The 15,729-nt window shown below is 31.6% G+C and overlaps 1 protein-coding gene across 4 annotated transcripts in view; it reads left to right on the forward strand.

Moving 5' to 3' along the window:
* LOC126893222 (purine nucleoside phosphorylase-like) overlaps positions 1–15,729 on the forward strand; it is a 108,574-nt gene that overhangs the window by 38,453 nt on the left and 54,392 nt on the right. For 2 of the 4 annotated variants that reach the window (XM_050663191.1, XM_050663192.1), the window contains exon 1: positions 12,684–12,918. The exons of the other annotated variants lie outside the window; for them this stretch is intronic. In XM_050663191.1, the coding sequence (XP_050519148.1) occupies positions 12,821–12,918 (98 nt within the window). In that variant the 5' untranslated portion in view covers positions 12,684–12,820. Of the gene's footprint in view, positions 1–12,683; positions 12,919–15,729 lie in introns of those variants that run through there. 4 annotated transcript variants of the gene reach the window in all.

Raw genomic sequence — 15,729 nt, forward strand, 5'->3', positions numbered from 1 at the left:
AGCTGATGCTTGGGTTGCAGATCACTTATGGGTGATTCACCAAAATAGACGGCACTTTCGAGGTAGAGAAATTTAAGTTAAAACATGGCTTAGAATTAGTTCATTTTTAAATATTTTTTATAAAATGAGCTATTCGACTTACCCATGATACCAGCAGAGATCATTTTTAAATATTTTTCGAAAAACGGAAATGTTGACTTCGGAGTTGACTAAGTGTCCACGGTGTTGACGTAATTCTCTGTTAATTAAAATTTATGATAGGAACAATTAAATAAAAATTGGTATGTAATAAAACTGTACAAAACAATTCCATTTTGATATAAACGACTACTGAAAAACATGAAAAATAGGTAAAATATCAATTGGGTCGGAGTTGATTAAGACCGGCCTTCGTGTTGACAAAACTTTCTAATATGTAGCCGTGTCTTCTCCGTTTAACTTCAAAAATCTAATCTGCTTTTGAACACAATCTTGGCATTTCTTTTCTATACATTCTTCTATCTTTTCTCCGCAACATAATGATTTGTTATCCGCTTCCACACATGAGCTACTTTTTTTCACATAATGTACATACATAGACAGATTTCTCTTTTATCAACATTAGAAAAGACTACCCAAAATGGTATACAGTCGAACCCGCTTATTAGAATCCCTGTTATAGGAATATCCCGGTTTATGGAATATAAATTCAAGTTCCCGAAACATTTCCATTTACTCCTTAATAAATTTATCTGTTTATTGGAATAGGATCTAACTAGATAATACCGCTTATTAGCATATTTTGCAGGTCAAAGAATATTTTTTTTACAATTTACTAAAAATTTAAATTATGTTTGGTATTATGGTTTGTCGTCAACGGCCGGTAGTGCTGGATTAGATATTATTAGAATAATAAATATTTATTACTTTGTTAGGAATACCAATTCGATCTTTAGCATAGCCGACAAATGCATGGGTCATAAAATAATTTTTATTTGTCTACACAAAGGCACTGTTGCCTGTTATAAAATTGTTAGAAGCAGTTTAGTTAGAATTCACTCAGAGAGTACCTACTTGTTTGCAAGATGGAATTATGGCTTTGTTAAATTCGAAAAGAAGAGAAAAGAACAAGAATGTAACAATCCATTTCTTGACGCCAATAAAACTTCTATTCAACCAATGGATTAAGGGTGACCACACGGATTAACAACGAAAAAGCTATAATTACCAATAATTTCTCAAGAAAAAAAAAGTAATTTTGTTATATAGGTATGCATTTTAATAAGAAAATATTTACATATCTACATATTGCATACATTTCATATTAATTATATAATGTATTCATTCACATACATGTAATGTAATTTGGTATTTAACACATACATAGATAAGTACTAGCTACACTACTGTATTATTGACGTAAAAAGACCTAAAACCATTTACATACACTGAATATGTAGGTACATATAATATGATATACATATTGGCATAGTATGTAATAAAACTACATATTGGCATAGTATGTAAAACTACACATTGGCACAGTATGTAAATAATATTATTACGTATATTCGGTAACACTTATTTCGACTAGCCACCAATGATCGGTTATTAGAATATCCCGGTTATAAGAATATTTTTGCCTTGCACAAAGGCTATTCCAATAAGCGGGTTCGACTGTATTCTTACAGAAATAAGCATAGCTGCATAAAATATTATTTTCTTTTATAAAATCTTTATTTAACCATTGTGGGGGTTTTCGCCTTCATTTTTCCGTCGTGCTCCAGTGTATACGAGCCATTTTCTATAAAAAGAAGATAATCTTACCAAACCGACCGAAACATCTTGAGAGCTTACCCAGTAACCCTTTTCCTATATCAGACTAAATTTAAATTGTATTTTTTTAGTTTAGGGATGACCACTCACACACTTTCAACAACTCCGAGGCACTTTCGTCAATTCCGAGGCACGACTAGGCTTCGGAGTTGATTGCTTCGGTGTTGATAATTTCATACATTTTTAATTCTACTTTCTACAAATATTAAAAATAATTCTGCTTTATTCATCGTGTGTCAAAAATACTTTATAGCGCATACTTAGAAGAAAAGCATATTAAAAAATTAGCAAAATGAGGCTTTTACGAAGGCTTCGGTGTTGACTGTATAAAAACATACGCTAAGACACCTTGAAAAATTTTCTATCGCTTAACGATATCATTTTTGTCCACTTTCTTCCACAATTTGGGTTAGACTGAAGCGTTCCTCTCTTGTCAAGCTGCCTGCCATACGGTAGAGTGCAGTTTGGCCTAAATTTTCATATATTTTCATGAGGCCTCGGTGTTGATGCACAAAGTTGGTTACAGTTTTTAGTAGTAGATTTTTATGGTTTAATTTTAAAAATTAAAGTTATTAATTTGACAGTTTTAAATTACATTATGTTTTTAATTAACTATTGATAAAATTATCTGCACTTTTGTAACTTTTCAGTGTGTAATACTATAAAACAGATCGAAAAACAAGGTGGGTTACAGCCTCGGAGTTGATATTTTGACATTAAAATTGCATAAAATGCTTGTAAAAATACTTTTTTTTAATTAATGTTAAGTGGCGTACATTCATCTATTGTATAACTTAACTTTGGCAACATAATTTGAAACACAGTATGTAAAGGACTTAAGAAAAAAGCGAGTTACACAATATGCCGCTTATTTTGGCGAACCACCCTTATACTTTTATGTAAATAATTACGATTTAGATACCTATTTCACAAAATATAATCAAACAACTGTGGCGTTTTATTTTTTTTTTTTCTCGATATCGATATTTTCAATAATATCGAGGCAAGCGTATCGACAATACAAGAATATTGTATTGTTTTCAGATAATGAGTATCGTATCGACATTAATATTGCTAAGGTATATATTGTATCGGTATTGTATTGGTTTTCGATACGATATCAATACAATATCGATATTTTTATCGAATATCGTGAAACTTTATCTGCATCTCTTATGTTATTGTCACATTCTCCGTTAATTTGAACTCCGGCTTTAACATCATCTACTGATTCTTGAAAGATTGCCTCAGAAATGTTAAACGGTAGTGGTGATAGTATACATCCCAGTCGGACCCCACGTTTGATTGTGATATCGTCGGATTCTCATGCCTCTGTACGGATAGACGATGTTTGATTCTAGTAAAGATTGGTGATCATTCGTAAATCACAGGTGTTTATTCCAATATTGGTTAATATCTCCATTAGCTTGTCATGCTTTGCTGTATCAAACGCTTTATGGTAATCAATGAAGCATGCCTAAATATCGCAATTTACGTCTCTACATCGTTAAAATAGCACTTGTATACTAAAGAGAGCCTCTCTTGTACCCAATGCATTCCGAAAACCAAACTGTGTACAGCTGATTTATTCTTCGCACAGTCTATTCTATAATATCATTATTTTGTGTAGGGTTTATAAAATTTATATTTAAAAATATTTCCTGAGTAAATTTTGGTAAAGGTTCTATGTGGTTTTTAAATACCTGAAAAAATTATTGAAAAACATTGATTTTTGACCTTTTTTTTATTGGTTTTTGCTAATTTTGCAATAAAAATTATCTTATTTTATCGTATTCTATCTTGTTGGAAATTGTATTGCCAAACTTTTTTGTCTTCACAGTTTTTTTCTAAAATGCGTAGCTGACGAGATATAGCAACGAAAAGGAGAAAAAAATTGAATTTTTCCAATTTTCTCATAAATTGTTTAATACAAAATTTAGCTCACCTTTTTAGTGTTCGTATAGTGAAATTATCATTTCTAATAACATTTTAAAGACACTAAAGCCAAAAATAAGACCATATTCGATTTACCCAAACCAAAACAGATTCCGCCTGGTCTATAAGTACTTTTGGACAGGGGCGTAACAGAGGCTTCCGCAGCATGAAGCTTGCGGGGGGCCTCAATATATCAGGGGCCCCATCTTGTCGTCTAACATATTATGTAAAAATATGTCATTGATAAATTTTTTAAGCATGCATACGCAACGTTTTCCAGCAGTGCCTGGAAATCTTCAACTTCCCATCTTCTGATTTCCCTCGATTCGATTTAGCAAACAATGCAGAAAAACGTCCAACCAAAATCGCTTACTCTAAAAACGTTATCGGTGACTAGGTGGTCATCCAGATTACAAACTGTGCTTGGTGTAAAGCAGAGCTACATGACAATTTTAAAAACATTGTCTAAAATAATATTAACTACCGCAGATCGTGAGTAGAGAATGACAACTAATAATTAGGGATGGGAAAAACCTACCGGTTTTAACCTAAAACCGGTTTTTTACTTAGCAATAACCGGTTTTACCGGTTGTTTTTTGTCCCGGTTATAACCGGTTTTTCTTTTTAAAGTAAAAACCGGTTATTAGGTTTGTACGGTGATTAGGATTAGGTTAGGTATTATTTTGGATCCCAATCATAATTATTATTCTCAAGTAATTATTCCAAACAAAACCATAATTCAAATTTTATTTTATAACTACAGAAGCAAACTGAAAGTGCAAACTCACATCAGCCAGAAAAAATTAAGTTTTGTTATAAGATTTCGTTGAAAAGGTATTTGTAATCATAATATTTACATAAGAAGTGATCTGGTTGAAATAGACACAAACATCATGTATTTTTCACACTTGACTCTTGACATTGAAAGTGGGTGAATGACTTTTTCTGATTACCAAAAATAATGTTCTGACTATGAATATCGAATTACCGATTACGAATACGAATTTCCAAGGATTTCCCTACGTTTTCAAAACGATACACCCATACAGGAAGTATTAAATGAGTTAAATTATACAAAAGTTATTATACAAAAATATACAAACGTGTTAAAATAAATACATGATACATTTTTTTTGATGGTAGTAAAAATAAAAGATAAATTGCATTATCCAATTTATTTTTAAGTAAAATATTTATGTTGATATTATTTTTTTAAATCCCATTTGAAAGAGTCTGGGAAATTTTTGATAAGTTGAAATGGTTACGTTAAATTGTGTATTATTGCAATATGTAGGAGGTATATATTAATCTTACGCTTTATTATATTTAATAATAATCAATAAATATATAATAATAATAAAATAATAAATAAATATAATAATTAATAGAATAGAATGGTTTTATTAAAAATTGTGTTTTATTTATATTGATATTAATGTTCTTTCGATAGTACTAATTTTGATCATATTAATATCGAGTATTGAGTCGAGTGGAGTATCGCAAACTAAAGTGCATTGTAAATGTAACATTGTAACCTATTGGATTAGAGAAACCAAAAACCGGTTTTTGGAAAAACCGGTTTTTTTGGCCGGTTATAACCGCCAGGTTAAACCGTAATAAAAAAAAACCGGTATAACCGAAAACCGGTGTTTTTTCAAAAACCGCCATCCCTACATAATTATAGAACAGTTTGAATTTGTCTTCCCATCTATTTTACAAAATAAAGTACCTACTACTTTTACATTACAACTGTAAAGACTTTTTATTAAATCTTTAGACAAAAGTATACGTCATTTTTCAATAATCCAAAGATTTTGCTACTAATTGTGGCTTTCCCTGTTCTTTTAAAATCAAAAGGTTTGATATAGTTAAAAAGTATTTTGATGAATCATAGGCATGTTTTTCGGAAATCTCGATGTAGTCATTGAACAAATTCAAGCTAGATTTATAAGTACAGTGGAACCCCGATAAGTCGGCCCCCGATAAACCAGAAGTCCGGCCAACCCTGACCGATTTTCATCAGACAAACATTTTAACAATAAAAATGTACTATCCGTTGCAAGATAATTCGGATGGAATTCCCCAGATTATTTTGTGCTTGATATCGGCCCAGTCTCTTAATCTGGGGAATTCCATCCGAATTATCTTGCAAGGGATAGTATGTAATATCATATTTGAGAGATAATGTGTATTTATGTAATTTGAACTATGTATACGATAGTAAAAATGACACATGGCACACGGCGGTCATTGTCTCGGATTTATCCGAAACAACAGGCACCTGTTATTCCTTTATTTATTTCAAACTGCTTTAAAAAAGACTAGAAGACTATTTAAAAAATTATTTTTTAAACAATGGTCTTAGTTTTCACTGTTCATAACATCGTTCCGATTGTGACTGTATTGTGTGTAGTACAGTCTTGTATTGTTTGCTTCCGTTTGCTTAGGTTTGTGTTTGCGTGTTTTTAATAATTTAGATGTGTAGGTACTGTGCATATATATATATTTCATGTTATTTCAATTATAACGAAGTTTATCTGTAAATATACCGTATTTTATTAATTTTTACCATATTCTCCGGCTAACCCGGATTTTCGATAACCCGGATCGGCCGCGGTCCCGATTAATCCGAGTTATCGAGGTTCCACTGTACGTACAATGTGAACAACGATTTTAAAGTCTTACATCCTAGAAGTGGATATCTTTTCAAATCGGATCCAGAAGTTTTTGCAGGAGTCAGTAAATTAGTTGGTGCGTACCCGTCAGATTTAAGTAATGAGTTTTTGGAGCAACTGTAAACAAACTGTTTACATTACAACTGTAAAGACTTTTTATCAAATCTTTAGACAAAAGTATACGTCATTTTTACAAGAATCCAAAGATTTTGCTGCTAATTGTGGCTTTCCCTGTACTTTTAAAATCAAAAGGTTTGATAGAGTTAAAAAGCATTTTGATGAATTATAGGCATGTTTTTCGGAAATCTCGATGTAGTCATTGAACAAATTCAAGCTAGATTTATAAGTACGTACAATGTGAACAACGATTTTAAAGTCTTACATCCTAGAAGTGGATATCTTTTCAAATCGGATCCAGAAGTTTTTGCAGGAGTCAGTAAATTAGTTAGTGCGTACCCGTCAGATTTAAGTATGTAATGAGTTTTTGGAGCAACTGCAATTTGTTAGAAAATCATTGACGACACAGTTGGAATCGGCGAACTCTCTTATTTATGATGCAGCCAAAATTATTCTTATAGACTTTCACTACACTATTGCTTGCATCTTGCATACCAGAAGTATGACATGCGTACATTTTGTTTTCAACTTTACCCGTCACGACCACTAGTTCAGAGAGATATTTTTCTGAGCTTAAATTAATAAAACCATATCTTCGTAGTACAATGTTAGAAGTTCTCTAGCGCTATAAGTATTGAAAACGATGTTGTCCATCAGATAGATATTAATAAAATAATTATTGTAGATATAAACTGCTTGTCCATCAGATAGATATTAATAAAATAATTATTGTAGATATAAACTGCTCGTCAAAAGTTAGGGATATAGAAAATTCTGCTGATTTTCATAGTTGATTTTTTCGCGAACAGACGGATTCCGCTATTTTTTTTATTTTAGCCTTTTATTTAGTATTTACACAGTTGTGCAAAGGTTTACTCAAACTTATTTTTTGTACTTATACCGGGTGGAAGAAAAAATATGTTTGTCTTGTGTTAAGTTTGAGACACCCTGTAGGGAGAACGAGGTAAAAATGTGAGTATACATCAGAATAATATTGTAGTCTTATGTTTTGTGAACATGCTGTTGTTTGAATGTCCCTGATATCTTTAGAACCAAAAAAATAGACAGTTTTGTAATTTAACATGTGTTTTAACCGAAACAAAAGTTTGAGACGCCTTGTAGGGAGAAAAAGGCACAAAGGTGAGTATACCCCGATATTATATTGTAGTCTCATATTTTTTGAATATTTTATTTTTTTAATTTCTCTGATATCTTTAATAATAAAGAAACTAGACGGTATTACTCTTTAATATGTTTTTATACGTTTCACATGTGTGATGTGACGCATGTCGTCAGTTAAAACACATATTAAAGAGTAATATCGTCTAGTTTCTTTGTTATTAAAGATATCAGAGAAATTAAAAAAATTAAATATTCACAAAATATGAGACTACAACAAAGTATCGAGGTATACTCACCTTTGTGGCTTTTTCTCCCTACAAGGTGTCTCAAACTTTTGTTTCGGTTAAAACACATGTTAAATTACAAAATCGTCTATTTTTTTTTATTTCCAACGATATCAGGGACATCAAAAAACAAAATGTTCACAAAACATAAGACTACAATACGATTTCGATACATACTCCCATTTGTACCTCGTCCTCCCTACAGGGCGTCTCAAACTTAACATAAGAAAAACATTGCTTTTCTTCCACCCGGTATAAGTACAAAAAAAGTTTGAGTAAACCTTTGCATAACTGTGTAAATACTAATCTAAAATAATAAAAAAAAATAGCGGAATCCGTTAATCTGTTCACGAAAAAATCTACTATAAAAATTCAGCAGAATTTTCTATATCCCTAACTTTTGACGAGCAGTTTATTCGCTGATAGTAGTGCACGAAGAAAGTTGTTCATCTCATAGAATCATACTGTGTAATATTGTAATAATTTAAAGAGTGTAGGAGCAAAATTTCGGACTAATGATTTTTAAATGCATTCATTTTTTTTCGAATCCTGAGAAAACTAATAAATATTTATGAAAACTTTACACGCAGAATGAAAGATTACATTATTACCGATAGCTGAAAGTCCCTTAGTATAAACAAAAAGTTTCTTTTGAATGGGATATTTGAAATTACAAATCATACTGAATTTTCTCTTTTTTCGCCCCTGTAACTTACTGAATTAAACATTATAGAAGTTTTCGGGGATTTTCGGCTCTCGGTAATAATGTAATCTTTCATTCTGCGTTTTACTTTTTCAAAAATACTTACTACACTCACCGGCACAAAAAACCGCCACCCCAAAAAATGGACCATTTTTAATGTCTTGTATTGCCTAAAACTGATGTCCGATTTAAGTATTTCTTTTAATATGTTATAGCCCTGTTCTTTAACAATATCGCTGTAATAATATTGTTGCTAGATAGGTACATTGCCATTGTATACAGGGTATACGAATCAAACTGTGTTGTTTTCTCAAACTTTGGAACACCCTGTGGAATGTTCTAGCTTTTATAAAATACTAAAATTAAAACCCAACTATAGCCTCAAGTTCTCTTAACATTTTGTTTTGTGTTTTATTCGCTTATGTTGGATAATAAAAAAGTTAGGCACTTTAACAACTACCCCTGTTTTTCGTCAATACAGGGTGTTTTTAAATAAGTACGGCAACCTTTAAGGGGTAATTCTGCATGATAAAATAATGACAGTTTGCTTTATAAACGTATGCCCGTAAATGCTTCGTTTCCGAGATAGGGGGTGTTGAAATTGTTCTTACAACTGACGATTTATTTATTGCTCTAAAACGGTTTGTAATATGCAAATAAAATTTGGTAGATTTTAAGAGATAGTTATTGCGCATTTTTTGGCATACAACTAAGAATTTTATATTCACCATTGGCGTGCATACGGGTATAAACATTTTAGATGTATCCCGTATGCACGTCAATGGTGAATATAAAATTCTTAGTTGTATGAACATATTTAAAAACACTCTATATTGACGAAAAAAAGGGGGTGACTGTTAAAGTGCCTAACTTTTTTATTATCCAACATAATCAAAAAACAGAATGTTAAGAAAACCTTAAGCTATAGTTGGGTTTTAATTTTTAGTATTGTATAAAAGCTAGAACATTCCACAGGGTGTTCCAAAGTTTAAGAAAAAAACACAGTTTGATTCGTACACCCTGTGCCCTGTATACAATGACAATGTACTTGTCTAGCAACAATATTATTACAGCGATATTGTTAAAGAATAAGGCTATAACATATTAAAAAATTACTTAAATCGGACATCAGGTTTAGGAAATACAAGACATAAAAATGACCCATTTTTTGGGGTGGCGGTTTTTTGTGCCGGTGAGCATGGCCGCGTTTAGGTCAATTGACGCCCTAGGCAATTCTCTAGTAGCCGCCCTTCTAGCATGTACCATTTTTGCGAAAAACAATTGCAAGCAGATTTTTATACATAAAAATTGTCATTCCAGTTCGATCACATCAGATTTTTTTCTTGATTTTTCTTTGGAAAAATCATCTATAATGTCGTCATAATTTATCGCCTTTGTTACGTTACTTTCTATGGACAAAATCGACAAAATCTATGGACAAAATCGACAAATTGTTAAGACGTTCTTGCGTCATACTTGATCGGAAATTATTTTCATGACTATTTTAAATTCTTGACATTTTCGAAAATGACCTTTCAGCGGACACGTTGGTTGACAACTGGGAGGTACAAATAAATGCGCAAAGCAATATCAAAATTAGGGAAAATATCTTTCAATCCACTCTTTTTTAAATATTTAGATATGTCAATTATTGGTGATTGGTGATTCTATTGTGGTATCCAAATGACCCTTTAAGTGAATGCATTCATGTATGAATGATGTAGCTATTAGTGCAATCAGTGAGGGTACTTGGCTCCGAATTCTATCCTACTGCATCAATTTACTTGATATTTTCACTGTAAGTAGGGAATAGCTCAAGAAACAAAGTCTACGCTATATCCTATGACGCTTTTAACTTAGGGGTGGTTCCCACCCGTTCTCGGGGGTGGAAATTTTTTTATCAAACTAACGCCGGAAGGTGGCTAGAGAACCTAATTCTATGCAATACCTAACTATACCTAACAAAAAACTATATAAAACATTTTTGTAGTTTATGAAAAATCAGAGAGATTAATTTTTTCATAAATCTTCTAGTTTTAATAAAAAAAGAGATGGTAGGTGAAAAAAGATTTTTTTTGGTGCATGCTCAAATCAGTGTATTCAACTTAAAATAACAGAGACATTGTCGATTTTAGGGGTACAATGCTACGAATACCTTTTGTAGTGCTTGAAAAGACCTTTAAAACGAGGACTGTTAAATGTCGGTTACATTCAAACTAAGCGAGATATGGTGCAAAAAAACTTATAACTAATGTATTTTAAGGAAAAATGAAAAGTATATTTAACCCCTCATCCACCAGAATTTAAAAGCATCGTTTTTCTTCTAAAATACCTTCTACTATAGTGTTATTTCTATATTCAAAAAGTTGGACGGGTTTAAAATGAATGGTTTTTGAAAATAATAAGATCAAATTATAGAGAGCATTTTTAAATTTTCTTAAAAATCTTCCTTTTTCTGCATGTAATTCGAAAGTGATAAGAGATACGTAAAAAATACCTTACAAAATGTAGGTTTTCTTTTAGATAACAATTTTATTTTTCTTTCATTACTGTATCTCATTATCATTTTCGAGTTGGAGAAAAAGGAAGATTTAGAAAAAAAAATTTAAAAATGCTCTCTATAATTTGATCTTATTTTTTTCAAAAACCATACATTTTAAACCCGTCCAACTTGTTGAACATAGAAATAACACTGTAGTAAAAGATATTGTAGAAGCAAAACGATGCATTTAAATCTGGTGGATGAGGGGTTAAAATATACATACTTCGCATTTTATCTTAAAATAAATTAGTCATAATTTTTTGTTGCACCATATCTCGCTTAGTTTGAATGTAATCGAAATTTAACAGTGCGGTCCTTTTAAAGGTCTTTTCAGGCAGTACTTATAAAAGATATTGATAGCATTATACCCTTAAAATCGACCGTTTCTTTGTTATTAATTTGAACACACCCATTTGAGCATGCGTAAAAAAATTTCTTTTCACCTACCATATCTCTTTTTATGTTATCACTAGAAGACTTATGAAGGAACGAATCTCTTTGATTTTTCATAAGCTACAAAAATGTTTTATATAGTTTTTTTCGTTAGATGCATAATTTTTAAGATATTCGCAAAAAACCGTCCGAAAAGGCGACATTTTTCAATGAAAATGGCAAATTTTCAACCACGAATTCATATAAAACCCAAAGGGATTCAGTTTAAAACAAATTATGCAGAACAGTGCGCCCGCTGCCTTTGCGGTGCTGCCGACGGCCGCGGCCCAATAATCCCTAAATTTACGACTTCTGTCCTTTTTGAATGAATAGTGTTAAGAAAATGCAATTTGTTTTCTAGAAATGAATGCCCACTTATATTCCATTGATGGATGTGATGTAAATGTACTTAAATGTTATTCGATTTTAATTTTTATATGCAAATATTTTTTGTACAGTATTTTTGCCGCCCTCTCATAATTTTCCGCCCTAGGCAACTGCCTATATTGCCTAATGGATAAAGCAGCCCTGCCGGTGAGTGTAGTTCTCTCAGGATTGCGAAAAAGCAGTGGCACGAAATTTTGCGACTATGCTCTTAATTTTTGTTCTATTTTATTCTATACCAATAAAGTTGTTGTAAATGATAGTTCTATACTCTATACCAATAAAGTTGTTATAAATAGTGCACAAGTACACTATATGTATACGTTTTTGTTACAAAAGTCGCATTTAGTAATTTTTTAAAGAGGGCCCCATTTTCAATTCTGCGGAGGGGCCCCGACGGAGTTTGTTATGCCACTTCTTTTGGACAACCTATATATTTCAAATTTTTAACTGTCAGTGATATGACTTTCTTGCGTCCGATCCGACGAAAATAAACCAATATTACACCATCATCCAACCATCCATCCATCAAAATAAATTCTATCTCTGTTGCTACCAACACTTGAAGGTCAAATGATGAAAACGATAAGGCTTGGAAATGTAAAATATTACATAGAACAAAAAAAAATAATAAACATTAAAACTAATACTATATAGTGACGTACGATGTGTCTCTTTATCTCGTTGGTACAAGACGATATAGAAGGGTATATAAGAGTTGCGGAGCTCCTAACTCGAGCAGTTTTGCATAATTTTTGAACGATTTGTGTGAAAGGTTTATTATTATTTATTATTTACATATATTGCAAACATGAATACAATTTTTAACGGTAACATCCTGATGAATGGAAATGGAGCTCTCAATGGAAAAACTAATGGCACAAACGTAGAAAATGGAGATAACGGAGTGTAAGCATACTATTTTTCTTTTGCTTAGATTTAGTTTCATACAACTTTTGCGTTTAAATGATGTAAACTTACCTTATGTTTTCATTATTTGAAAATATTTTTGTACTGTAAGCTGTTTCATTTAATAGTTTATTATGTATTTTGCCGAAAAAAAAAATTTACCTTCAATTATGATTACTCGTACGTATCTACTGCTTATTTTTAGTTTTGCAACTAAACTGTTAAGTTTTTTGACTATAAGAATTTTTGTCTTAAAGAAGCTTCTTACTTGCACTTTATTATGAGTTATTGATCTGCGTGCCTTCTAATAATTTAAATTGTTTACCCTTTACAGTTAATTATACAGGGTGTAACAAAAATACAGGTCATAAATTTAATCACGTATTCTGGGACCAAAAATAGTTCGATTGAACCTAACTTACCTTAGTACAAATGTGCACATAAAAAAAGTTACAGCCCTTTGAAGTTACAAAATAAAAATCGATTTTTTCCAATATATCGAAAACTATTCGAGATATTTTATTGAAAATAAACATGTGGCATTCTTATTGTAGTAGTATCTTAAGAAAAAATTATAGTGAATTTTAGACACCCCATAAAAGTTTTATGGGGGTTTTGTTCCTTTAAACCCCCCAAACTTTTTTGTACGTTCCAATTTAATTATTATTGTAGTACCATTAGTTAAACACAATGTTTTAAAAAGTTTTTTGCCTCCTAGTACTTTTTCGAAAAGTCGAGTTTTTATCGAGATATTTTGAATATTTGTCAAATCCACCACATATTTGTATATGGTTAAGTATGATTATGGAGACTTAGTAATAATATGAAAATTTATTTATGATTTACAATTTTAGGTATATTTTGAACCATATTAAAAAAGAAGCCACATCTCGATAAAAGGTGCCTTATCGTAAAAATACAAAGAGGCAAAAAAGTTTTAAAAACACTGTGTTTAACTAATGGTATCGCAGTAATAGTTTAAATGGAACGTACACAAACATTTGGGGGGTTTAAAGGAACAAAACCCCCATAAAATTTTTATGTAAACATATTAAAAAAGAAGCCGCAACTCGATAAAAACTGCCTGATCGAAAAAATACTAAGAGCCAAAAAAGTTTTAAAAATATTGAATTTAACTAATGGTACCACAATAATAATTTAATTGAAACATACACAAAAGTTTGGGGGGGTTTAAGGGAACCAAACCCCCATAAAATTTTTATGGGGTGCACAAATTTCACCATAATTTTTCTTTAAGATGACCCTGCCATAAGATTGCCACATGTCCATTTTCGTTAAAAAATCTCTAATAGTTTTCGATATATTTGAAAAAATCGATTTTTATTTTGTAACTTCAAAGGGCTGTAACTTTTTTTATGTGCATATTAGTACTAAGGTAAGTTAGGTTCATTCGAACTATTTTTGTTCCCAGAATATGTGATTTAATTTACGACCCGTATTTTTGTTACACCCTGTATATATATACGATAATAATATATTAGCACGTCGAACCAAGCAGGCTCATAGCTTTGTTTACAATCTTTCTCCATTCCTGTTTGTTCTTCTCTTTTTCTTTCCAATTGCTTACATTGAGATAACTCAGGTCGTCATTATCTTCATGACTCCATCTGGTCCTAGGCCTTTCTTTTCTCTTTTTACCACCTATTGTAGCGCTTAACATGATTTTTGGCATACTAACTTGGGTCATTCTTTGGACATTTCCTAACTATCCAAGTCTTTGTGGTTTTACTACTGCAATTATATTAGGCTACTTATATGATTCTTCCATTTCTTTGTTTGTTCTTTGTATCCACACTGATTGTTTATCATCTTTCATCTTTTCCTCAAATATTTTTCGTAGTATTTTTCTTTCCCATACTTGTAACATTGATCGCTCAATTTTTGTCATAGTCCAGGTTTCTGAGGCATACGTGACTATTAGTCTTATTACAGTTTTATACCCTCTTCAGGTCCGGCCCTAGGAATTTTGCCCCTTGGTATACCCAAAAACTCAAAAAATTCACCAAGGCTCTTAATTAGCTGAAATCTATCACTTAATGCATTAACGGTTGTGTCTATAATTTTTAAATAGAAGTCAACTTTATATCGTGTCGCTGGATCTAGGTACATACTTTCATCTTCAGCCTCATGGTCAAATTGTCTTTTCACTTTCCTCTTTCTGGCTATTACTGTGCCCCCTTTTCGGGTCCTCTAAGAGACTTAAAATGGATTTCCGATTTTTCTAATAAACTGATAGGTAGCTTGATACACTCCCATATCAATGTTGATGTGAAGTAAAATGCCATGCTATATTACCACAGAGCAAAGAAAAGTAAAATCACGGATTTGATTTGTCAAACAGCTTGCCTCATGTTTTATCGTTGTTTTTATTCACAGTGATTTCTACAAGAGCATCGTAAATTTCTTCAATTTGGTATCTAATGGGAGTAATTGCATCAATTATTCTACTTTCCCATCTAGTTTCGGACAAAGGTTTCAATGTGATTTTCTAGAAATATGATTTTTCAGCATAGTCCAACGATGAGATGCTGAGAAAAAGTGGTAAATTTTGGTCACTAAGGAAAAGAAAGAAAGATTTGGTCATGGAGGAGCTGAATAATTTCGTTTTCCCAAGTAGTGATGCTGCTTGTTACTCCTATTAGTTATTCTCCTAATGTACTCTTGTAAAACACAATCAAAATTTTTAAAGAGCTCAAAAAGCTTAAAAAAATTACCATTGTTTTGATAAAAATGTTTATCAGAATCGCCCCTCACTGGAAGACACGGTTGTGCTAAGAACCGTATTATTAT

Source organism: Diabrotica virgifera, chromosome 10 (genome assembly GCF_917563875.1).
Source record: "Diabrotica virgifera virgifera chromosome 10, PGI_DIABVI_V3a".
NCBI lineage: Eukaryota > Metazoa > Arthropoda > Insecta > Coleoptera > Chrysomelidae > Diabrotica > Diabrotica virgifera.